We start from the raw sequence: 27,706 nt of genomic DNA, 5'->3' as shown, positions 1-27,706 counted from the left end.
TAACGAACCTGTCCCTCACCTGTCCATGAGACTAACGAACCTGTCCCTCACCTGTCCATGAAACTAACGAACCTGTCCATGAGACTAACGAACCTGTCCCTCACCTGTCCATGAGACTAACGAACCTGTCCCTCACCTGTCCATGAGACTAACGAACCTGTCCCTCACCTGTCCATGAGACTAACGAACCTGTCCATGAGACTAACGAACCTGTCCCTCACCTGTCCATGAGACTAACGAACCTGTCCCTCACCTGTCCATGAGACTAACAAACCTGTCCATGAGACTAACGAACCTGTCCCTCACCTGTCCATGAGACTAACGAACCTGTCCCTCACCTGTCCATGAGACAAACGAACCTGTCCCTCACCTGTCCATGAGACTAACGAACCTGTCCCTCATCTGTCCATGAGACTAACGAACCTGTCCCTCACCTGTCCATGAGACTAACGAACCTGTCCCTCATCTGTCCATGAGACTAACGAACCTGTCCCTCACCTGTCCATGAGACTAACGAACCTGTCCCTCACCTGTCCATGAGACTAACGAACCTGTCCCTCACCTGTCCATGAGATTAACGAACCTTTCCCTCACCTGTCCATGAGACTAACGAACCTGTCCCTCACCTGTCCATGAGAGTAACAAACCTGTCCCTCACCTGTCCATGAGACTAACGAACCTGTCCCTCATCTGTCCATGAGACTAACGAACCTGTCCCTCACCTGTCCATGAGAGTAACAAACCTGTCCCTCACCTGTCCATGAGACTAACGAACCTGTCCCTCACCTGTCCATGAGACTAACGAACCTGTCCCTCACCTGTCCATGAGACTAACGAACCTGTCCCTCATCTGTCCATGAGACTAACGAACCTGTCCCTCACCTGTCCATGAGACTAACGAACCTGTCCCTCACCTGTCCATGAGACTAACGAACCTGTCCCTCACCTGTCCATGAGACTAACGAACCTGTCCCTCACCTGTCCATGAGACTAACGAACCTGTCCCTCACCTGTCCATGAGACTAACGAACCTGTCCCTCACCTGTCCATGAGAGTAACGAACCTGTCCCTCACCTGTCCATGAGACTAACGAACCTGTCCCTCACCTGTCCATGAGACTAACGAACCTGTCCCTCACCTGTCCATGAGACTAACGAACCTGTCCCTCACCTGTCCATGAGACTAACGAACCTGTCCCTCACCTGTCCATGAGACTAACGAACCTGTCCCTCACCTGTCCATGAGACTAACGAACCTGTCCCTCACCTGTCCATGAGACTAACGAACCTGTCCATGAGACTAACGAACCTGTCCCTCACCTGTCCATGAGACTAACGAACCTGTCCCTCACCTGTCCATGAGACTAACGAACCTGTCCCTCACCTGTCCATGAGACTAACGAACCTGTCCCTCACCTGTCCATGAGACTAACGAACCTTTGCCTCACCTGTCCATGAGACTAACGAACCTGTCCCTCATCTGTCTGTGAGACTAACAAACCTGTCCCTCACCTGTCCATGAGAGTAACAAACCTGTCCCTCACCTGTCCATGAGACTAACGAACCTGTCCCTCACCTGTCCATGAGACTAACGAACCTGTCCATGAGACTAACGAACCTGTCCCTCACCTGTCCATGAGACTAACGAACCTGTCCCTCACCTGTCCATGAGACTAACGAACCTGTCCCTCACCTGTCCATGAGAGTAACAAACCTGTCCCTCACCTGTCCCTCACCTGTCCATGAGAGTAACAAACCTGTCCCTCACCTGTCCATGAGACTAACGAACCTGTCCCTCACCTGTCCATGAGACTAACGAACCTGTCCCTCACCTGTCCATGAAACTAACGAACCTGTCCATGAGACTAACGAACCTGTCCCTCACCTGTCCATGAGACTAACGAACCTGTCCCTCACCTGTCCATGAGACTAACGAACCTGTCCCTCACCTGTCCATGAGACTAACGAACCTGTCCATGAGACTAACGAACCTGTCCCTCACCTGTCCATGAGACTAACAAACCTGTCCCTCACCTGTCCATGAGACTAACAAACCTGTCCATGAGACTAACGAACCTGTCCCTCACCTGTCCATGAGACTAACGAACCTGTCCCTCACCTGTCCATGAGACTAACGAACCTGTCCCTCACCTGTCCATGAGACTAACGAACCTGTCCCTCATCTGTCCATGAGACTAACGAACCTGTCCCTCACCTGTCCATGAGACTAACGAACCTGTCCCTCACCTGTCCATGAGACTAACGAACCTGTCCCTCATCTGTCCATGAGACTAACGAACCTGTCCCTCACCTGTCCATGAGACTAACGAACCTGTCCCTCACCTGTCCATGAGAGTAACAAACCTGTCCCTCACCTGTCCATGAGACTAACGAACCTGTCCCTCACCTGTCCATGAGACTAACGAACCTGTCCCTCACCTGTCCATGAGACTAACGAACCTGTCCCTCACCTGTCCATGAGACTAACGAACCTGTCCCTCACCTGTCCATGAGACTAACGAACCTGTCCCTCACCTGTCCATGAGAGTAACAAACCTGTCCCTCACCTGTACATGAGACTAACGAACCTGTCCCTCACCTGTCCATGAGACTAACGAACCTGTCCCTCACCTGTCCATGAGACTAACGAACCTGTCCCTCACCTGTCCATGAGAGTAACGAACCTGTCCCTCACCTGTCCATGAGACAAACGAACCTGTCCCTCACCTGTCCATGAGACTAACGAACCTGTCCATGAGACTAACGAACCTGTCCCTCACCTGTCCATGAGACTAACGAACCTGTCCCTCACCTGTCCATGAGACTAACGAACCTGTCCCTCACCTGTCCATGAGACTAACGAACCTGTCCCTCACCTGTCCATGAGACTAACGAACCTGTCCCTCACCTGTCCATGAGACTAACAAACCTGTCCCTCACCTGTCCATGAGACTAACGAACCTGTCCCTCACCTGTCCATGAAACTAACGAACCTGTCCCTCACCTGTCCATGAGACTAACGAACCTGTCCCTCACCTGTCCATGAGACTAGCGAACCTTTCCCTCACCTGTCCATGAGAGTAACAAACCTGTCCATGAGACTAACGAACCTGTCCCTCACCTGTCCATGAGACTAACGAACCTGTCCCTCACCTGTCCATGAGACTAACGAACCTGTCCATGAGACTAACGAACCTGTCCCTCACCTGTCCATGAGACTAACGAACCTGTCCCTCACCTGTCCATGAGACTAACGAACCTGTCCCTCACCTGTCCATGAGACTAACGAACCTGTCCCTCACCTGTCCATGAGACTAACGAACCTGTCCCTCACCTGTCCATGAGAGTAACAAACCTGTCCCTCACCTGTCCCTCACCTGTCCATGAGAGTAACAAACCTGTCCCTCACCTTTCCCTCACCTGTCCATGAGACTAACGAACCTGTCCCTCACCTGTCCATGAGACTAACGAACCTGTCCCTCACCTGTCCATGAGAGTAACAAACCTGTCCCTCACCTGTACATGAGACTAACGAACCTGTCCCTCACCTGTCCATGAGACTAACGAACCTGTCCCTCACCTGTCCATGAGACTAACGAACCTGTCCCTCACCTGTCCATGAGAGTAACGAACCTGTCCCTCACCTGTCCATGAGACAAACGAACCTGTCCCTCACCTGTCCATGAGACTAACGAACCTGTCCCTCACCTGTCCATGAGACTAACGAACCTGTCCCTCACCTGTCCATGAGACTAACGAACCTGTCCCTCACCTGTCCATGAGACTAACAAACCTGTCCCTCACCTGTCCATGAGACTAACGAACCTGTCCCTCACCTGTCCATGAAACTAACGAACCTGTCCCTCACCTGTCCATGAGACTAACGAACCTGTCCCTCACCTGTCCATGAGACTAACGAACCTGTCCCTCACCTGTCCATGAGACTAGCGAACCTTTCCCTCACCTGTCCATGAGAGTAACAAACCTGTCCCTCACCTGTCCCTCACCTGTCCATGAGAGTAACAAACCTGTCCCTCACCTGTCCATGAGACTAACGAACCTGTCCCTCACCTGTCCATGAGACTAACGAACCTGTCCCTCACCTGTCCATGAGACTAACGAACCTGTCCCTCACCTGTCCATGAAACTAACGAACCTGTCCATGAGACTAACGAACCTGTCCCTCACCTGTCCATGAGACTAACGAACCTGTCCCTCACCTGTCCATGAGACTAACGAACCTGTCCCTCACCTGTCCATGAGACTAACGAACCTGTCCATGAGACTAACGAACCTGTCCCTCACCTGTCCATGAGACTAACGAACCTGTCCCTCACCTGTCCATGAGACTAACAAACCTGTCCATGAGACTAACGAACCTGTCCCTCACCTGTCCATGAGACTAACGAACCTGTCCCTCACCTGTCCATGAGACTAACGAACCTGTCCCTCATCTGTCCATGAGACTAACGAACCTGTCCCTCACCTGTCCATGAGACTAACGAACCTGTCCCTCACCTGTCCATGAGACTAACGAACCTGTCCCTCACCTGTCCATGAGATTAACGAACCTTTCCCTCACCTGTCCATGAGACTAACGAACCTGTCCATGAGACTAACGAACCTGTCCCTCACCTGTCCATGAGAGTAACAAACCTGTCCCTCACCTGTCCATGAGACTAACGAACCTGTCCCTCATCTGTCCATGAGACTAACGAACCTGTCCCTCACCTGTCCATGAGAGTAACAAACCTGTCCCTCACCTGTCCATGAGACTAACGAACCTGTCCCTCACCTGTCCATGAGACTAACGAACCTGTCCCTCACCTGTCCATGAGACTAACGAACCTGTCCCTCATCTGTCCATGAGACTAACGAACCTGTCCCTCACCTGTCCATGAGACTAACGAACCTGTCCCTCACCTGTCCATGAGACTAACGAACCTGTCCCTCACCTGTCCATGAGACTAACGAACCTGTCCCTCACCTGTCCATGAGACTAACGAACCTGTCCCTCACCTGTCCATGAGACTAACGAACCTGTCCCTCACCTGTCCATGAGAGTAACGAACCTGTCCCTCACCTGTCCATGAGACTAACGAACCTGTCCCTCACCTGTCCATGAGACTAACGAACCTGTCCCTCACCTGTCCATGAGACTAACGAACCTGTCCCTCACCTGTCCATGAGACTAACGAACCTGTCCATGAGACTAACGAACCTGTCCCTCACCTGTCCATGAGACTAACGAACCTGTCCCTCACCTGTCCATGAGACTAACGAACCTGTCCCTCACCTGTCCATGAGACTAACGAACCTGTCCCTCACCTGTCCATGAGACTAACGAACCTTTGCCTCACCTGTCCATGAGACTAACGAACCTGTCCCTCATCTGTCTGTGAGACTAACAAACCTGTCCCTCACCTGTCCATGAGAGTAACAAACCTGTCCCTCACCTGTCCATGAGACTAACGAACCTGTCCCTCACCTGTCCATGAGACTAACGAACCTGTCCATGAGACTAACGAACCTGTCCCTCACCTGTCCATGAGACTAACGAACCTGTCCCTCACCTGTCCATGAGACTAACGAACCTGTCCCTCACCTGTCCATGAGAGTAACAAACCTGTCCCTCACCTGTCCCTCACCTGTCCATGAGAGTAACAAACCTGTCCCTCACCTGTCCATGAGACTAACGAACCTGTCCCTCACCTGTCCATGAGACTAACGAACCTGTCCCTCACCTGTCCATGAGACTAACGAACCTGTCCCTCACCTGTCCATGAAACTAACGAACCTGTCCATGAGACTAACGAACCTGTCCCTCACCTGTCCATGAGACTAACGAACCTGTCCCTCACCTGTCCATGAGACTAACGAACCTGTCCCTCACCTGTCCATGAGACTAACGAACCTGTCCATGAGACTAACGAACCTGTCCCTCACCTGTCCATGAGACTAACAAACCTGTCCCTCACCTGTCCATGAGACTAACAAACCTGTCCATGAGACTAACGAACCTGTCCCTCACCTGTCCATGAGACTAACGAACCTGTCCCTCACCTGTCCATGAGACTAACGAACCTGTCCCTCACCTGTCCATGAGACTAACGAACCTGTCCCTCATCTGTCCATGAGACTAACGAACCTGTCCCTCACCTGTCCATGAGACTAACGAACCTGTCCCTCACCTGTCCATGAGACTAACGAACCTGTCCCTCATCTGTCCATGAGACTAACGAACCTGTCCCTCACCTGTCCATGAGACTAACGAACCTGTCCCTCACCTGTCCATGAGAGTAACAAACCTGTCCCTCACCTGTCCATGAGACTAACGAACCTGTCCCTCACCTGTCCATGAGACTAACGAACCTGTCCCTCACCTGTCCATGAGACTAACGAACCTGTCCCTCACCTGTCCATGAGACTAACGAACCTGTCCCTCACCTGTCCATGAGACTAACGAACCTGTCCCTCACCTGTCCATGAGAGTAACAAACCTGTCCCTCACCTGTACATGAGACTAACGAACCTGTCCCTCACCTGTCCATGAGACTAACGAACCTGTCCCTCACCTGTCCATGAGACTAACGAACCTGTCCCTCACCTGTCCATGAGAGTAACGAACCTGTCCCTCACCTGTCCATGAGACAAACGAACCTGTCCCTCACCTGTCCATGAGACTAACGAACCTGTCCCTCACCTGTCCATGAGACTAACGAACCTGTCCCTCACCTGTCCATGAGACTAACGAACCTGTCCCTCACCTGTCCATGAGACTAACGAACCTGTCCCTCACCTGTCCATGAGACTAACGAACCTGTCCCTCACCTGTCCATGAGACTAACAAACCTGTCCCTCACCTGTCCATGAGACTAACGAACCTGTCCCTCACCTGTCCATGAAACTAACGAACCTGTCCCTCACCTGTCCATGAGACTAACGAACCTGTCCCTCACCTGTCCATGAGACTAGCGAACCTTTCCCTCACCTGTCCATGAGAGTAACAAACCTGTCCATGAGACTAACGAACCTGTCCCTCACCTGTCCATGAGACTAACGAACCTGTCCCTCACCTGTCCATGAGACTAACGAACCTGTCCATGAGACTAACGAACCTGTCCCTCACCTGTCCATGAGACTAACGAACCTGTCCCTCACCTGTCCATGAGACTAACGAACCTGTCCCTCACCTGTCCATGAGACTAACGAACCTGTCCCTCACCTGTCCATGAGACTAACGAACCTGTCCCTCACCTGTCCATGAGACTAACGAACCTGTCCCTCACCTGTCCATGAGACTAACGAACCTGTCCCTCACCTGTCCATGAGACTAACGAACCTTTGCCTCACCTGTCCATGAGACTAACGAACCTGTCCCTCATCTGTCTGTGAGACTAACAAACCTGTCCCTCACCTGTCCATGAGAGTAACAAACCTGTCCCTCACCTGTCCATGAGACTAACGAACCTGTCCCTCACCTGTCCATGAGACTAACGAACCTGTCCATGAGACTAACGAACCTGTCCCTCACCTGTCCATGAGACTAACGAACCTGTCCCTCACCTGTCCATGAGACTAACGAACCTGTCCCTCACCTGTCCATGAGAGTAACAAACCTGTCCCTCACCTGTCCCTCACCTGTCCATGAGAGTAACAAACCTGTCCCTCACCTGTCCATTAGACTAACGAACCTGTCCCTCACCTGTCCATGAGACTAACGAACCTGTCCCTCACCTGTCCATGAGACTAACGAACCTGTCCCTCACCTGTCCATGAAACTAACGAACCTGTCCATGAGACTAACGAACCTGTCCCTCACCTGTCCATGAGACTAACGAACCTGTCCCTCACCTGTCCATGAGACTAACGAACCTGTCCCTCACCTGTCCATGAGACTAACGAACCTGTCCCTCACCTGTCCATGAGACTAACGAACCTGTCCCTCACCTGTCCATGAGACTAACGAACCTGTCCTTCACCTGTCCATGAGACTAACGAACCTGTCCCTCACCTGTCCATGAGAGTAACGAACCTGTCCCTCACCTGTCCATGAGACTAACGAACCTGTCCCTCACCTGTCCATGAGACTAACGAACCTGTCCCTCACCTGTCCATGAGACTAACGAACCTGTCCCTCACCTGTCCATGAGACTAACGAACCTGTCCCTCACCTGTCCATGAGACTAACGAACCTGTCCCTCACCTGTCCATGAGACTAACGAACCTGTCCCTCACCTGTCCATGAGACTAACGAACCTGTCCCTCACCTGTCCATGAGACTAACGAACCTGTCCCTCACCTGTCCATGAGACTAACGAACCTGTCCCTCACCTGTCCATGAAACTAACGAACCTGTCCCTCACCTGTCCATGAGACTAACGAACCTGTCCCTCACCTGTCCATGAGACTAACGAACCTTTCCCTCACCTGTCCATGAGACTAACGAACCTGTCCCTCATCTGTCCATGAGACTAACGAACCTGTCCATGAGACTAACAAACCTGTCCCTCACCTGTCCATGAGACTAACGAACCTGTCCCTCACCTGTCCATGAAACTAACGAACCTGTCCCTCACCTGTCCATGAGACTAACGAACCTGTCCCTCACCTGTCCATGAGACTAGCGAACCTTTCCCTCACCTGTCCATGAGACTAACGAACCTGTCCCTCACCTGTCCATGAGACTAACGAACCTGTCCCTCACCTGTCCATGAGACTAACGAACCTGTCCCTCACCTGTCCATGAAACTAACGAACCTGTCCCTCACCTGTCCATGAGACTAACGAACCTGTCCCTCACCTGTCCATGAGACTAGCGAACCTTTCCCTCACCTGTCCATGAGACTAACGAACCTGTCCCTCACCTGTCCATGAGACTAACGAACCTGTCCCTCATCTATCCATGAGACTAACGAACCTGTCCCTCACCTGTCCATGAGACTAACGAACCTGTCCCTCATCTGTCCATGAGACTAACGAACCTGTCCATGAGACTAACGAACCTTTCCCTCACCTGTCCATGAGACTAACGAACCTGTCCCTCAGCTGTCCATGTAACTAACGAACCTGTCCCTCACCTGTCCATGAGACTAACGAACCTGTCCATGAGACTAACGAACCTGTCCCTCACCTGTCCATGAGACTAACAAACCTGTCCCTCACCTGTCCATGAGACTAACAAACCTGTCCATGAGACTAACGAACCTGTCCCTCACCTGTCCATGAGACTAACGAACCTGTCCCTCACCTGTCCATGAGACTAACGAACCTGTCCCTCACCTGTCCATGAGACTAACGAACCTGTCCCTCATCTGTCCATGAGACTAACGAACCTGTCCCTCACCTGTCCATGAGACTAACGAACCTGTCCCTCACCTGTCCATGAGACTAACGAACCTGTCCCTCATCTGTCCATGAGACTAACGAACCTGTCCCTCACCTGTCCATGAGACTAACGAACCTGTCCCTCACCTGTCCATGAGAGTAACAAACCTGTCCCTCACCTGTCCATGAGACTAACGAACCTGTCCCTCACCTGTCCATGAGACTAACGAACCTGTCCCTCACCTGTCCATGAGACTAACGAACCTGTCCCTCACCTGTCCATGAGACTAACGAACCTGTCCCTCACCTGTCCATGAGACTAACGAACCTGTCCCTCACCTGTCCATGAGAGTAACAAACCTGTCCCTCACCTGTACATGAGACTAACGAACCTGTCCCTCACCTGTCCATGAGAGTAACGAACCTGTCCCTCACCTGTCCATGAGACAAACGAACCTGTCCCTCACCTGTCCATGAGACTAACGAACCTGTCCATGAGACTAACGAACCTGTCCCTCACCTGTCCATGAGACTAACAAACCTGTCCCTCACCTGTCCATGAGACTAACGAACCTGTCCCTCACCTGTCCATGAGACTAACGAACCTGTCCCTCACCTGTCCATGAGACTAACGAACCTGTCCCTCACCTGTCCATGAGACTAACAAACCTGTCCCTCACCTGTCCATGAGACTAACGAACCTGTCCCTCACCTGTCCATGAAACTAACGAACCTGTCCCTCACCTGTCCATGAGACTAACGAACCTGTCCCTCACCTGTCCATGAGACTAGCGAACCTTTCCCTCACCTGTCCATGAGAGTAACAAACCTGTCCATGAGACTAACGAACCTGTCCCTCACCTGTCCATGAGACTAACGAACCTGTCCCTCACCTGTCCATGAGACTAACGAACCTGTCCATGAGACTAACGAACCTGTCCCTCACCTGTCCATGAGACTAACGAACCTGTCCCTCACCTGTCCATGAGACTAACGAACCTGTCCCTCACCTGTCCATGAGACTAACGAACCTGTCCCTCACCTGTCCATGAGACTAACGAACCTGTCCCTCACCTGTCCATGAGACTAACGAACCTGTCCCTCACCTGTCCATGAGACTAACGAACCTGTCCCTCACCTGTCCATGAGACTAACGAACCTTTGCCTCACCTGTCCATGAGACTAACGAACCTGTCCCTCATCTGTCTGTGAGACTAACAAACCTGTCCCTCACCTGTCCATGAGAGTAACAAACCTGTCCCTCACCTGTCCATGAGACTAACGAACCTGTCCCTCACCTGTCCATGAGACTAACGAACCTGTCCATGAGACTAACGAACCTGTCCCTCACCTGTCCATGAGACTAACGAACCTGTCCCTCACCTGTCCATGAGACTAACGAACCTGTCCCTCACCTGTCCATGAGAGTAACAAACCTGTCCCTCACCTGTCCCTCACCTGTCCATGAGAGTGACAAACCTGTCCCTCACCTGTCCATTAGACTAACGAACCTGTCCCTCACCTGTCCATGAGACTAACGAACCTGTCCCTCACCTGTCCATGAGACTAACGAACCTGTCCCTCACCTGTCCATGAAACTAACGAACCTGTCCATGAGACTAACGAACCTGTCCCTCACCTGTCCATGAGACTAACGAACCTGTCCCTCACCTGTCCATGAGACTAACGAACCTGTCCCTCACCTGTCCATGAGACTAACGAACCTGTCCCTCACCTGTCCATGAGACTAACGAACCTGTCCCTCACCTGTCCATGAGACTAACGAACCTGTCCTTCACCTGTCCATGAGACTAACGAACCTGTCCCTCACCTGTCCATGAGAGTAACGAACCTGTCCCTCACCTGTCCATGAGACTAACGAACCTGTCCCTCACCTGTCCATGAGACTAACGAACCTGTCCCTCACCTGTCCATGAGACTAACGAACCTGTCCCTCACCTGTCCATGAGACTAACGAACCTGTCCCTCACCTGTCCATGAGACTAACGAACCTGTCCCTCACCTGTCCATGAGACTAACGAACCTGTCCCTCACCTGTCCATGAGACTAACGAACCTGTCCCTCACCTGTCCATGAGACTAACGAACCTGTCCCTCACCTGTCCATGAGACTAACGAACCTGTCCCTCACCTGTCCATGAAACTAACGAACCTGTCCCTCACCTGTCCATGAGACTAACGAACCTGTCCCTCACCTGTCCATGAGACTAACGAACCTTTCCCTCACCTGTCCATGAGACTAACGAACCTGTCCCTCATCTGTCCATGAGACTAACGAACCTGTCCATGAGACTAACAAACCTGTCCCTCACCTGTCCATGAGACTAACGAACCTGTCCCTCACCTGTCCATGAAACTAACGAACCTGTCCCTCACCTGTCCATGAGACTAACGAACCTGTCCCTCACCTGTCCATGAGACTAGCGAACCTTTCCCTCACCTGTCCATGAGACTAACGAACCTGTCCCTCACCTGTCCATGAGACTAACGAACCTGTCCCTCACCTGTCCATGAGACTAACGAACCTGTCCCTCACCTGTCCATGAAACTAACGAACCTGTCCCTCACCTGTCCATGAGACTAACGAACCTGTCCCTCACCTGTCCATGAGACTAGCGAACCTTTCCCTCACCTGTCCATGAGACTAACGAACCTGTCCCTCACCTGTCCATGAGACTAACGAACCTGTCCCTCATCTATCCATGAGACTAACGAACCTGTCCCTCACCTGTCCATGAGACTAACGAACCTGTCCCTCATCTGTCCATGAGACTAACGAACCTGTCCATGAGACTAACGAACCTTTCCCTCACCTGTCCATGAGACTAACGAACCTGTCCCTCAGCTGTCCATGTAACTAACGAACCTGTCCCTCACCTGTCCATGAGACTAACGAACCTGTCCCTCACCTGTCCATGAGACTAACGAACCTGTCCCTCACCTGTCCATGAGACTAACAAACCTGTCCATGAGACTAACGAACCTGTCCCTCACCTGTCCATGAGACTAACGAACCTGTCCCTCACCTGTCCATGAGACTAACGAACCTGTCCCTCACCTGTCCATGAGACTAACGAACCTGTCCCTCACCTGTCCATGAGACTAACGAACCTGTCCCTCATCTGTCCATGAGACTAACGAACCTTTCCCTCACCTGTCCATGAGACTAACGAACCTGTCCCTCACCTGTCCATGAGACTAACGAACCTGTCCCTCACCTGTCCATGAGACTAACGAACCTGTCCCTCACCTGTCCATGAGAGTAACAAACCTGTCCCTCACCTGTCCATGAGACTAACGAACCTGTCCCTCACCTGTCCATGAGACTAACGAACCTGTCCCTCATCTGTCCATGAGACTAACGAACCGGTCCCTCACCTGTCCATGAGACTAACGAACCTGTCCCTCACCTGTCCATGAGAGTAACGAACCTGTCCCTCACCTGTCCATGAGACTAACGAACCTGTCCCTCACCTGTCCATGAGACTATCGAACCTGTCCCTCATCTGTCCATGAGACTAACGAACCTGTCCCTCACCTGTCCATGAGACTAACGAACCTGTCCATGAGACTAACGAACCTTTCCCTCACCTGTCCATGAGACTAACGAACCTGTCCCTCATCTGTCCATGAGACTAACAAACCTGTCCTTCACCTGTCCATGAGAGTAACAAACCTGTCCCTCACCTGTCCATGAGACTAACGAACCTGTCCCTCACCTGTCCATGAGACTAACGAACCTGTCCATGAGACTAACGAACCTGTCCCTCACCTGTCCATGAGACTAACAAACTTGTCCCTCACCTGTCCATGAGACTAACAAACCTGTCCATGAGACTAACGAACCTGTCCCTCACCTGTCCATGAGACTAACGAACCTGTCCCTCACCTGTCCATGAGACTAACGAACCTGTCCCTCACCTGTCCATGAGACTAACGAACCTGTCCCTCATCTGTCCATGAGACTAACGAACCTGTCCCTCACCTGTCCATGAGACTAACGAACCTGTCCCTCACCTGTCCATGAGAGTAACAAACCTGTCCCTCACCTGTCCATGAGACTAACGAACCTGTCCCTCACCTGTCCATGAGAGTAACGAACCTGTCCCTCACCTGTCCATGAGACTAACGAACCTGTCCCTCACCTGTCCATGAGAGTAACGAACCTGTCCCTCACCTGTCCATGAGAGTAACAAACCTGTCCCTCACCTGTCCATGAGACTAACGAACCTGTCCCTCACCTGTCCATGAGAGTAACGAACCTGTCCCTCACCTGTCCATGAGACTAACGAACCTGTCCATGAGACTAACGAACCTTTCCCTCACCTGTCCATGAGACTAACGAACCTGTCCCTCGTCTGTCCATGAGACTAACGAACCTGTCCCTCACCTGTCCATGAGACTAACGAACCTGTGCCTCACCTGTCCATGAGACTAACGAACCTGTCCCTCACCTGTCCATGAGACTAACGAACCTGTCCCTCACCTGTCCATGAGACTAACGAACCTGTCCCTCACCTGTCCATGAGACTAACGAACCTGTCCCTCACCTGTCCATGAGACTAACGAACCTGTCCCTCACCTGTCCATGAGACTAACGAACCTGTCCCTCACCTGTCCATGAGACTAACGAACCTGTCCCTCACCTGTCCATGAGACTAACGAACCTGTCCCTCACCTGTCCATGAGACTAACGAACCTGTCCCTCACCTGTCCATGAGACTAACGAACCTGTCCTTCACCTGTCCATGAGACTAACGAACCTGTCCCTCACCTGTCCATGAGAGTAACGAACCTGTCCCTCACCTGTCCATGAGACTAACGAACCTGTCCCTCACCTGTCCATGAGACTAACGAACCTGTCCCTCACCTGTCCATGAGACTAACGAACCTGTCCCTCACCTGTCCATGAGACTAACGAACCTGTCCCTCACCTGTCCATGAGACTAACGAACCTGTCCCTCACCTGTCCATGAGACTAACGAACCTGTCCCTCACCTGTCCATGAGACTAACGAACCTGTCCCTCACCTGTCCATGAGACTAACGAACCTGTCCCTCACCTGTCCATGAAACTAACGAACCTGTCCCTCACCTGTCCATGAGACTAACGAACCTGTCCCTCACCTGTCCATGAGACTAACGAACCTTTCCCTCACCTGTCCATGAGACTAACGAACCTGTCCCTCATCTGTCCATGAGACTAACGAACCTGTCCCTCACCTGTCCATGAGAGTAACAAACCTGTCCCTCACCTGTCCATGAGACTAACGAACCTGTCCCTCACCTGTCCATGAGACTAACGAACCTGTCCCTCATCTGTCCATGAGACTAACGAACCTGTCCCTCACCTGTCCATGAGACTAACGAACCTGTCCATGAGACTAACGAACCTGTCCCTCACCTGTCCATGAGACTAACAAACCTGTCCCTCACCTGTCCATGAGACTAACGAACCTGTCCCTCACCTGTCCATGAGACTAACGAACCTGTCCCTCACCTGTCCATGAGACTAACGAACCTGTCCCTCACCTGTCCATGAGACTAACGAACCTGTCCATGAGACTAACGAACCTGTCCCTCACCTGTCCATGAGACTAACGAACCTGTCCCTCACCTGTCCATGAGACTAACGAACCTGTCCCTCACCTGTCCATGAGACTAACGAACCTGTCCCTCACCTGTCCATGAGACTAACGAACCTGTCCCTCACCTGTCCATGAGACTAACGAACCTGTCCCTCACCTGTCCATGAGACTAACGAACCTGTCCCTCACCTGTCCATGAGACTAACGAACCTGTCCCTCACCTGTCCATGAGACTAACGAACCTGTCCCTCATCTGTCCATGAGACTAACTAACCTGTCCCTCACCTGTCCATGAGACTAACGAACCTGTCTCTCACCTGTCCATGAGACTAACCTACCTGTCCCTCACCTGTCCATGAGACTAACTAACCTGTCTCTTACCTGTCTAACTCCTGTCTCCCCCCCTGTCTCTCCCCTGTCTCCCCCCTGTTTCCCCCCTGTTAATCACCTTCCCCTCTGTGTGTCCAGCTGTGGAGACACTGTCCGTCCCTCCGGCGGAGACTCAGAGCAGCAGCATCTGGCTGATCGTAGGCGTAGTTGTTCCTGTCCTCCTGGCTGTCTTCATCATCATCATCCTCTACTGGAAGCTGTGCGGCTCTGAAAAGCTGGAGTTCCAGCCGGACACCATCAACACGATCCAGCAGAGACAAAAGGTCAGCGATAGATGGGAAGAAATGTCTTCTCATCCGTCATGTCCACTGAAACCTTTGTCCTCTTTAGCTTCAGGCTCCAAGCGTCAAAGGCTTCGATTTTGCCAAACTGCACCTGGGTCAGCACAGCAAAGACGACATCATGGTGATCCAGGAGCCCGGACCGCTGCCCGCCCCCATGAAGGAGGCCACGCCCTCCGACGGCGGTGACCTCAACACCCCAAAATCCAAAGGACCGGTCACCAAGGCGCCACGATCGGGTCGGCGCCGGGGGAGGTCAGACACCTGTCCACCAACTGTGCCTCACCTGTACACCACCTGTCCCTCACCTGTCCACCACTTGTCCCTCACCTGTCCACCACCTGTCCCTCACATGTCTCTCACCTGTCCCTCACCAGTCCACCACCTGTCCCTCACCTGTCCACCACTTGTCCCTCACCTGTCCACCACCTGTCCCTCACCTGTCCACCACCTGTCCCTCACCTGTCCACCACTTGTCCCTCACCTGTCCACCACTTGTCCCTCACCTGTCCACCACCTGTCCCTCACCTGTCCACCACCTGTCCCTCACCTGTCCACCACTTGTCCCTCACCTGTCCACCACTTGTCCCTCACCTGTCCACCACCTGTCCCTCACCTGTCCACCACCTGTCCCTCACATGTCTCTCACCTGTCCCTCACCTGTCCACCACTTGTCCCTCACCTGTCCACCACTTGTCCCTCACCTGTCCACCACCTGTCCACCACTTGTCCCTCACCTGTCCACCACCTGTCCCTAACATGTCTCTCACCTGTCCCTCACCTGTCCACCACTTGTCCCTCACCTGTCCACCACTTGTCCCTCACCTGTCCACCACCTGTCCCTCACCAGTCCACCACCTGTCCCTCACCTGTCCCTCACCTGTCCACCACCTGTCCACCACCTGTCCCTCCCCTGTCCACCACCTGTCCCTCACCTGTCTCTCACCTGTCCACCACTTGTCTCTCACCTGTCCCTCACCTGTCCACCACCTGTCCCTCACCTGTCTCTCACCTTTCCCTCACCTGTCCCTCACCTGTCCACCACCTGTCTCTCACCTGTCTCTCACCTTTCCCTCACCTGTCCACCACCTGTCCCTCACCTGTCCACCACCTGTCCCTCACCTGTCTCTCACCTGTCCCTCACCTGTCCACCACTTGTCTCTCACCTGTCCCTCACCAGTCCACCACCTGTCCCTCACCTGTCTCTCACCTGTCCACCACCTGTCCCTCACATGTCTCTCACCTGTCCCTCACCTGTCCACCACTTGTCCCTCACCTGTCCACCACCTGTCCCTCACCTGTCCCTCACCTGTCCACCACCTGTCCACCACCTGTCCCTCACCTGTCCACCACCTGTCCCTCACCTGTCTCTCACCTGTCCACCACTTGTCTCTCACCTGTCCCTCACCTGTCCACCACCTGTCCCTCACCTGTCTCTCACCTTTCCCTCACCTGTCCCTCACCTGTCCACCACCTGTCTCTCACCTGTCTCTCACCTTTCCCTCACCTGTCCACCACCTGTCCCTCACCTGTCCACCACCTGTCCCTCACCTGTCCACCACTTGTCTCTCACCTGTCCCTCACCAGTCCACCACCTGTCCCTCACCTGTCTCTCACCTTTCCCTCACCTGTCCCTCACCTGTCCACCACCTGTCTCTCACCTGTCTCTCACCTTTCCCTCACCTGTCCACCACCTGTCCACCACCTGTCCCTCACCTGTCCCTCACCTGTCCACCACCTGTCCTTCACCTGTCTCTCACCTGTCCACCACCTGTCCCTCACCTGTCTCTCACCTGTCCCTCACTTGTCCACCACCTGTCCCTCACCTGTCCACCACTTGTCCCTCACCTGTCCCTCACATGTCTCTCACCTGTCCACCACCTGTCCACCACCTGTCCTTCACCTGTCTCTCACCTGTCCACCACCTGTCTCTCACCTGTCCCTCACTTGTCCACCACCTGTCCCTCACCTGTCCACCACTTGTCCCTCACCTGTCCCTCACATGTCTCTCACCTGTCCACCACCTGTCCCTCACCTGTCTCTCACCTGTCCCTCACTTGTCCACCACCTGTCCCTCACCTGTCCACCACTTGTCCCTCACCTGTCCCTCACCTGTCCCTCACATGTCTCTCACCTGTCCACCACCTGTCCTTCACCTGTCCCTCACCTGTCCACCACCTGTCCACCACCTTTCCCTCACCTGTCCACCACCTGTCCCTCACCTGTCCACCACCTGTCCACCACCTGTCCCTCACCTGTCCCTCACCTGTCCACCACCTGTCCCTCACCTGTCCCTCACTTGTCCACCACCTGTCCCTCACCTGTCCACCACCTGTCCCTCACCTGTCCACCACCTGTCCACCACCTGTCCCTCACCTGTCCCTCACCTGTCACTCACCTGTCCACCACCTGTCCCTCACCTGTCCACCACCTGTCCCTCACCTGTCCACCACCTGTCCCTCACCTGTCCACCACCTGTCCACCACCTGTCCACCACCTGTCCCTCACCTGTCCACCACCTGTCCTTCACCTGTCTCTCACCTGTCCCTCACCTGTCCACCACCTGTCCACCACCTGTCCCTCACCTGTCCACCACCTGTCCACCACCTGTCCCTCACCTGTCCACCACCTGTCCCTCACCTGTCCACCACCTGTCCACCACCTGTCCCTCACCTGTCCACCACCTGTCCCTCACCTGTCTCTCACCTGTCCCTCACTTGTCCACCACCTGTCCCTCACCTGTCCACCACCTGTCCCTCACCAGTCCACCACCTGTCCCTCACCTGTCCACCACCTGTCCACCACCTGTCCCTCACCTGTCCACCACCTTTCCCTCACCTGTCCACCATCTGTCCCTCACCTGTCCACCACCTGTCCCTCACCTGTCCCTCACCTGTCCACCACCTTTCCCTCACCTGTCCACCACCTGTCCACCACCTGTCCCTCACCTGTCCACCATCTGTCCCTCACCTGTCCACCACCTTTCCCTCACCTGTCCACCATCTGTCCCTCACCTGTCCACCACCTGTCCCTCACCTGTCCCTCACCTGTCCACCACCTTTCCCTCACCTGTCCACCACCTGTCCACCATCTGTCCCTCACCTGTCCACCACCTGTCCACCATCTGTCCCTCACCTGTCCACCACCTGTCCACCACCTGTCCCTCACCTGTCCCTCACCAGTCCACCATCTGTCCCTCACCTGTCCACCACCTGTCCCTCACCTGTCCACCACCTGTCCCTCACCTGTCCACCACCTGTCCACCACCTGTCCCTCACCTGTCCCTCACCTGTCCACCACCTGTCCTTCACCTGTCCACCACTTGTCCCTCACCTGTCCACCACCTGTCCCTCACCAGTCCACCACCTGTCCCTCACCTGTCCCTCACCTGTCCACCACCTGTCCACCACCTGTCCCTCCCCTGTCCACCACCTGTCCCTCACCTGTCTCTCACCTGTCCACCACTTGTCTCTCACCTGTCCCTCACCTGTCCACCACCTGTCCCTCACCTGTCTCTCACCTTTCCCTCACCTGTCCCTCACCTGTCCACCACCTGTCTCTCACCTGTCTCTCACCTTTCCCTCACCTGTCCACCACCTGTCCCTCACCTGTCCACCACCTGTCCCTCACCTGTCTCTCACCTGTCCCTCACCTGTCCACCACTTGTCTCTCACCTGTCCCTCACCAGTCCACCACCTGTCCCTCACCTGTCTCTCACCTGTCCACCACCTGTCCCTCACATGTCTCTCACCTGTCCCTCACCTGTCCACCACTTGTCCCTCACCTGTCCACCACCTGTCCCTCACCTGTCCCTCACCTGTCCACCACCTGTCCACCACCTGTCCCTCACCTGTCCACCACCTGTCCCTCACCTGTCTCTCACCTGTCCACCACTTGTCTCTCACCTGTCCCTCACCTGTCCACCACCTGTCCCTCACCTGTCTCTCACCTTTCCCTCACCTGTCCCTCACCTGTCCACCACCTGTCTCTCACCTGTCTCTCACCTTTCCCTCACCTGTCCACCACCTGTCCCTCACCTGTCCACCACCTGTCCCTCACCTGTCCACCACTTGTCTCTCACCTGTCCCTCACCAGTCCACCACCTGTCCCTCACCTGTCTCTCACCTTTCCCTCACCTGTCCCTCACCTGTCCACCACCTGTCTCTCACCTGTCTCTCACCTTTCCCTCACCTGTCCACCACCTGTCCACCACCTGTCCCTCACCTGTCCCTCACCTGTCCACCACCTGTCCTTCACCTGTCTCTCACCTGTCCACCACCTGTCCCTCACCTGTCTCTCACCTGTCCCTCACTTGTCCACCACCTGTCCCTCACCTGTCCACCACTTGTCCCTCACCTGTCCCTCACATGTCTCTCACCTGTCCACCACCTGTCCACCACCTGTCCTTCACCTGTCTCTCACCTGTCCACCACCTGTCTCTCACCTGTCCCTCACTTGTCCACCACCTGTCCCTCACCTGTCCACCACTTGTCCCTCACCTGTCCCTCACATGTCTCTCACCTGTCCACCACCTGTCCCTCACCTGTCTCTCACCTGTCCCTCACTTGTCCACCACCTGTCCCTCACCTGTCCACCACTTGTCCCTCACCTGTCCCTCACCTGTCCCTCACATGTCTCTCACCTGTCCACCACCTGTCCTTCACCTGTCCCTCACCTGTCCACCACCTGTCCACCACCTTTCCCTCACCTGTCCACCACCTGTCCCTCACCTGTCCCTCACCTGTCCACCACCTGTCCCTCACCTGTCCCTCACTTGTCCACCACCTGTCCCTCACCTGTCCACCACCTGTCCCTCACCTGTCCACCACCTGTCCACCACCTGTCCCTCACCTGTCCCTCACCTGTCACTCACCTGTCCACCACCTGTCCCTCACCTGTCCACCACCTGTCCCTCACCTGTCCACCACCTGTCCCTCACCTGTCCACCACCTGTCCACCACCTGTCCACCACCTGTCCCTCACCTGTCCACCACCTGTCCTTCACCTGTCTCTCACCTGTCCCTCACCTGTCCACCACCTGTCCACCACCTGTCCCTCACCTGTCCACCACCTGTCCACCACCTGTCCCTCACCTGTCCACCACCTGTCCCTCACCTGTCCACCACCTGTCCACCACCTGTCCCTCACCTGTCCACCACCTGTCCCTCACCTGTCTCTCACCTGTCCCTCACTTGTCCACCACCTGTCCCTCACCTGTCCACCACCTGTCCCTCACCAGTCCACCACCTGTCCCTCACCTGTCCACCACCTGTCCACCACCTGTCCCTCACCTGTCCACCACCTTTCCCTCACCTGTCCACCATCTGTCCCTCACCTGTCCACCACCTGTCCCTCACCTGTCCCTCACCTGTCCACCACCTTTCCCTCACCTGTCCACCACCTGTCCACCACCTGTCCCTCACCTGTCCACCATCTGTCCCTCACCTGTCCACCACCTTTCCCTCACCTGTCCACCATCTGTCCCTCACCTGTCCACCACCTGTCCCTCACCTGTCCCTCACCTGTCCACCACCTTTCCCTCACCTGTCCACCACCTGTCCACCATCTGTCCCTCACCTGTCCACCACCTGTCCACCATCTGTCCCTCACCTGTCCACCACCTGTCCACCACCTGTCCCTCACCTGTCCCTCACCAGTCCACCATCTGTCCCTCACCTGTCCACCACCTGTCCCTCACCTGTCCACCACCTGTCCCTCACCTGTCCACCACCTGTCCACCACCTGTCCCTCACCTGTCCCTCACCTGTCCACCACCTGTCCTTCACCTGTCTCTCACCTGTCCCTCACCTGTCCACCACCTGTCCACCACTTGTCCCTCACCTGTCCACCAGCTGTCCCTCACCTGTCCACCACCTGTCCCTCACCTGTCCACCACCTGTCCACCACCTGTTTACACCTGTCCCTCACTTGTCCACCACCTGTTTACACCTGTCCCTCACCTGTTTACACCTGTCCCTCACCTGTCCACCACCTGTCCCTCACCTGTCCACCACCTGTCCCTCACCTGTTTACACCTGTCCCTCACCTGTCCACCACCTGTTTACACCTGTCCCTCACTTGTCCACCACCTGTTTACACCTGTCCCTCACCTGTCCACCACCTGTCTCTCACCTGTCCACCACCTGTCCACCACCTGTCTCTCACCTGTCCACCACCTGTCCACCACCTGTCTCTCACCTGTCCACCACCTGTCCACCACCTGTCTCTCACCTGTCCCTCACTTGTCCACCACCTGTTTACACCTGTCCCTCACCTGTCCACCACCTGTCCCTCACCTGTCCACCACCTGTCCACCACCTGTCCCTCACCTGTCCCTCACCTGTCCACCACCTGTCCTTCACCTGTCTCTCACCTGTCCCTCACCTGTCCACCACCTGTCCACCACTTGTCCCTCACCTGTCCACCAGCTGTCCCTCACCTGTCCACCACCTGTCCCTCACCTGTCCACCACCTGTCCCTCACCTGTCCACCACCTGTCCACCACCTGTTTACACCTGTCCCTCACTTGTCCACCACCTGTTTACACCTGTCCCTCACCTGTTTACACCTGTCCCTCACCTGTCCACCACCTGTCCCTCACCTGTCCACCACCTGTCCCTCACCTGTTTACACCTGTCCCTCACCTGTCCACCACCTGTTTACACCTGTCCCTCACTTGTCCACCACCTGTTTACACCTGTCCCTCACCTGTCCACCACCTGTCTCTCACCTGTCCACCACCTGTCCACCACCTGTCTCTCACCTGTCCACCACCTGTCCACCACCTGTCTCTCACCTGTCCCTCACTTGTCCACCACCTGTTTACACCTGTCCCTCACCTGTCCACCACCTGTCCACCACCTGTCTCTCACCTGTCCCTCACTTGTCCACCACCTGTTTACACCTGTCCCTCACCTGTCCCTTGTCAGGCTTAGCCCATCCGACGGGGACTCGTTAGGAAGCGACCAATCAAGCGGCAGGGAGTCTGCAGAGGAAAGTACGAGACCTGTGGCCACGCCCAGCGAAGGGAAACAAAGGAAGACACCAAAAAATGGTAGCGTCTGTGACATCATCATGTTTGTGATGTCAGAGTTGAAATGTGGGAATGAGTGAAGGTGTTTCTTTCTCTTTCATGCACTGGTGACTGAAGGGAGGAGCAAGTTGGGTACGTCTCCATGGCAACCTGAATAACATCATTTTCCTCCACATACACATGACCTGTGGGTCGCATCATTTTCAGTCACGTGGACAGAAAAGTCTTCAAACCTCCTTGTTTGTCAGAAGAAATGTTTAGAAATGATGCAGAACCTGAAGATGGTTGAATGATTTAAAAATTGATGGTCCTGGTTTGTAACACCTGCGGACGCGTGTCCTCTCGAGGCGCAGAGTCATCATATTTTAGTGATTTTGAGCTGATGGATGAGTTAGACGTCAGGTTTTCTGGTTGTGAGTGAGCACTGGAACACCTGGATGAAGCTAATTAGATGTGGATTTAGCTCCACCTTCTTTCGCCAGGTGTGAACATGTTTGCTGGTAAAGTTAATTCTGGGACTGTTGTTGTGATGAACCGTATGATAACCGTGTGACCTCTGACCTCCTGCAGCTGCTCCATCAGGCAGTGGTCCAGACGAGCTTCTGTCCTCATCCTCCATCTTTGACCATGTTGACCGTCTTTCCCGCGGTTCTTCTGATGGCAACCGTCGTCAGGCCAACAAGGTCCAGCTCATCGCCATGCAGCCACGACCAAGCCCCCCTCCCCAGGCCCCGCCACAGCTGAGTCCCTCCCTCACAGAAAAGGTCAACACAGAGGTGGGATGATCACACAGAACACGTTGTGTCACCAAGGTTCCAGTTCTACATGATATCATACATGCACATCAGCTGAGACAACATATCACCTTCCTGCAGGTAGCACTGAGGCACAAGTCTGAGATCGAGCATCACAGGAACAAACTGCGGCAGCGTGCGAAGAGGCGGGGCCAGTGTGAGTTTCCCTCTATGGATGACATCATGGATGCCTTCGGAGATGGACCGGTCCAGAGTGAAGTGGCACAGCGACTCTACAGCTCAGCTCACGACCACATGGACTGTATCCTGCAGGCAGACGCCGCGTCACCCACAACCCCCACCGATTCCAGGAAACGGTACCTGATAAAACGGTACCTGAAGTGTCTTTAGGTCTACAGGATGATGTGGAAGTGTCTTTAGGTCTACAGGATGATGTGGAAGTGTCTTTAGGTCTACAGGATGATGTGGAAGTGTCTTTAGGTCTACAGGATGATGTGGAAGTGTCTTTAGGTCTACAGGATGATGTGGAGGTGTCTTTAGGTCTACAGGATGATGTGGAAGTGTCTTTAGGTCTACAGGATGATGTGGAGGTGTCTTTAGGTCTACAGGATGATGTGGAAGTGTCTTTAGGTCTACAGGATGATGTGGAGGTGTCTTTAGGTCTACAGGATGATGTGGAGGTGTCTTTAGGTCTACAGGATGATGTGGAGGTGTCTTTAGGTCTACAGGATGATGTGGAGGTGTCTTTAGGTCTACAGGATGATGTGGAGGTGTCTTTAGGTCTACAGGATGATGTGGAGGTGTCTTTAGGTCTACAGGATGATGTGGAGGTGTCTTTAGGTCTACAGGATGATGTGGAGGTGTCTTTAGGTCTACAGGATGATGTGGAAGTGTCTTTAGGTCTACAGGATGATGTGGAAGTGTCTTTAGGTCTACAGGATGATGTGGAGGTGTCTTTAGGTCTACAGGATGATGTGGAAGTGTCTTTAGGTCTACAGGATGATGTGGAGGTGTCTTTAGGTCTACAGGATGATGTGGAGGTGTCTTTAGGTCTACAGGATGATGTGGAAGTGTCTTTAGGTCTACAGGATGATGTGGAGGTGTCTTTAGGTCTACAGGATGATGTGGAGGTGTCTTTAGGTCTACAGGATGATGTGGAGGTGTCTTTAGGTCTACAGGATGATGTGGAAGTGTCTTTAGGTCTACAGGATGATGTGGAGGTGTCTTTAGGTCTACAGGATGATGTGGAGGTGTCTTTAGGTCTACAGGATGATGTGGAAGTGTCTTTAGGTCTACAGGATGATGTGGAAGTGTCTTTAGGTCTACAGGATGATGTGGAAGTGTCTTTAGGTCTACAGGATGATGTGGAGGTGTCTTTAGGTCTACAGGATGATGTGGAGGTGTCTTTAGGTCTACAGGATGATGTGGAGGTGTCTTTAGGTCTACAGGATGATGTGGAAGTGTCTTTAGGTCTACAGGATGATGTGGAGGTGTCTTTAGGTCTACAGGATGATGTGGAAGTGTCTTTAGGTCTACAGGATGATGTGGAGGTGTCTTTAGGTCTACAGGATGATGTGGAGGTGTCTTTAGGTCTACAGGATGATGTGGAAGTGTCTTTAGGTCTACAGGATGATGTGGAGGTGTCTTTAGGTCTACAGGATGATGTGGAAGTGTCTTTAGGTCTACAGGATGATGTGGAAGTGTCTTTAGGTCTACAGGATGATGTGGAAGTGTCTTTAGGTCTACAGGATGATGTGGAGGTGTCTTTAGGTCTACAGGATGATGTGGAGGTGTCTTTAGGTCTACAGGATGATGTGGAAGTGTCTTTAGGTCTACAGGATGATGTGGAAGTGTCTTTAGGTCTACAGGATGATGTGGAGGTGTCTTTAGGTCTACAGGATGATGTGGAGGTGTCTTTAGGTCTACAGGATGATGTGGAGATGTCTTTAGGTCTACAGGATGATGTGGAAGTGTCTTTAGGTCTACAGGATGATGTGGAAGTGTCTTTAGGTCTACAGGATGATGTGGAGGTGTCTTTAGGTCTACAGGATGATGTGGAAGTGTCTTTAGGTCTACAGGATGATGTGGAAGTGTCTTTAGGTCTACAGGATGATGTGGAAGTGTCTTTAGGTCTACAGGATGATGTGGAAGTGTCTTTAGGTCTACAGGATGATGTGGAGGTGTCTTTAGGTCTACAGGATGATGTGGAAGTGTCTTTAGGTCTACAGGATGATGTGGAAGTGTCTTAGGTCTACAGGATGATGTGGAAGTGTCTTTAGGTCTACAGGATGATGTGGAAGTGTCTTTAGGTCTACAGGATGATGTGGAAGTGTCTTAGGTCTACAGGATGATGTGGAGGTGTCTTTAGGTCTACAGGATGATGTGGAGGTGTCTTTAGGTCTACAGGATGATGTGGAAGTGTCTTTAGGTCTACAGGATGATGTGGAGGTGTCTTTAGGTCTACAGGATGATGTGGAGGTGTCTTTAGGTCTACAGGATGATGTGGAGGTGTCTTTAGGTCTACAGGATGATGTGGAAGTGTCTTTAGGTCTACAGGATGATGTGGAGGTGTCTTTAGGTCTACAGGATGATGTGGAGTGTCTTAGGTCTACAGGATGATGTGGAAGTGTCTTTAGGTCTACAGGATGATGTGGAGGTGTCTTTAGGTCTACAGGATGATGTGGAGGTGTCTTTAGGTCTACAGGATGATGTGGAGGTGTCTTTAGGTCTACAGGATGATGTGGAAGTGTCTTTAGGTCTACAGGATGATGTGGAAGTGTCTTTAGGTCTACAGGATGATGTGGAGGTGTCTTTAGGTCTACAGGATGATGTGGAAGTGTCTTTAGGTCTACAGGATGATGTGGAGGTGTCTTTAGGTCTACAGGATGATGTGGAAGTGTCTTTAGGTCTACAGGATGATGTGGAAGTGTCTTTAGGTCTACAGGATGATGTGGAAGTGTCTTTAGGTCTACAGGATGATGTGGAGGTGTCTTTAGGTCTACAGGATGATGTGGAGGTGTCTTTAGGTCTACAGGATGATGTGGAAGTGTCTTTAGGTCTACAGGATGATGTGGAAGTGTCTTTAGGTCTACAGGATGATGTGGAAGTGTCTTTAGGTCTACAGGATGATGTGGAGAGTGTCTTAGGTCTACAGGATGATGTGGAAGTGTCTTTAGGTCTACAGGATGATGTCAGGATGATGTGGAGGTGTCTTTAGGTCTACAGGATGATGTGGAGGTGTCTTTAGGTCTACAGGATGATGTGGAGGTGTCTTTAGGTCTACAGGATGATGTGGAAGTGTCTTTAGGTCTACAGGATGATGTGGAGGTGTCTTTAGGTCTACAGGATGATGTGGAGGTGTCTTTAGGTCTACAGGATGATGTGGAGGTGTCTTTAGGTCTACAGGATGATGTGGAGGTGTCTTTAGGTCTACAGGATGATGTGGAGTGTCTTTAGGTCTACAGGATGATGTGGAGGTGTCTTTAGGTCTACAGGATGATGTGGAAGTGTCTTTAGGTCTACAGGATGATGTGGAAGTGTCTTTAGGTCTACAGGATGATGTGGAGTGTCTTTAGGTCTACAGGATGATGTGGAAGTGTCTTTAGGTCTACAGGATGATGTGGAAGGTGTCTTTAGGTCTACAGGATGATGTGGAAGTGTCTTTAGGTCTACAGGATGATGTGGAAGTGTCTTTAGGTCTACAGGATGATGTGGAAGTGTCTTTAGGTCTACAGGATGATGTGGAGTGTCTTTAGGTCTACAGGATGATGTGGAGGTGTCTTTAGGTCTACAGGATGATGTGGAAGTGTCTTTAGGTCTACAGGATGATGTGGAAGGTGTCTTTAGGTCTACAGGATGATGTGGAAGTGTCTTTAGGTCTACAGGATGATGTGGAAGTGTCTTTAGGTCTACAGGATGATGTGGAGGTGTCTTTAGGTCTACAGGATGATGTGGAGGTGTCTTTAGGTCTACAGGATGATGTGGAAGTGTCTTTAGGTCTACAGGATGATGTGGAAGTGTCTTTAGGTCTACAGGATGATGTGGAAGTGTCTTTAGGTCTACAGGATGATGTGGAAGTGTCTTTAGGTCTACAGGATGATGTGGAAGTGTCTTTAGGTCTACAGGATGATGTGGAGGTGTCTTTAGGTCTACAGGATGATGTGGAGGTGTCTTTAGGTCTACAGGATGATGTGGAAGTGTCTTTAGGTCTACAGGATGATGTGGAAGTGTCTTTAGGTCTACAGGATGATGTGGAGGTGTCTTTAGGTCTACAGGATGATGTGGAAGTGTCTTTAGGTCTACAGGATGATGTGG

General features: G+C 53.1%; 1 protein-coding gene across 1 annotated transcript in view; it reads left to right on the top strand.

The window, feature by feature from the left end:
* The window catches only part of LOC306773581 (UPF0606 protein KIAA1549), a gene marked incomplete at both ends in the record, with an annotated part of 124,866 nt that overhangs the window by 75,879 nt on the left and 21,281 nt on the right, over positions 1-27,706 (top strand). The window contains 5 exons of the mRNA XM_079263436.1: positions 15,402-15,586; positions 15,654-15,859; positions 22,534-22,667; positions 23,208-23,413; positions 23,513-23,748. Of these exons, the coding sequence (XP_079119562.1) occupies positions 15,402-15,586; positions 15,654-15,859; positions 22,534-22,667; positions 23,208-23,413; positions 23,513-23,748 (967 nt within the window). The remainder of the gene's footprint in view (positions 1-15,401; positions 15,587-15,653; positions 15,860-22,533; positions 22,668-23,207; positions 23,414-23,512; positions 23,749-27,706) is intronic.

This window comes from Telmatherina bonti, assembly GCF_933228915.1.
Source record: "Telmatherina bonti genome assembly, chromosome: 23".
Taxonomy (NCBI): domain Eukaryota; kingdom Metazoa; phylum Chordata; class Actinopteri; order Atheriniformes; family Telmatherinidae; genus Telmatherina; species Telmatherina bonti.
Note: the sequence above shows the minus strand (reverse complement) of the source record. Positions and strands in the feature narration are given on the sequence as shown.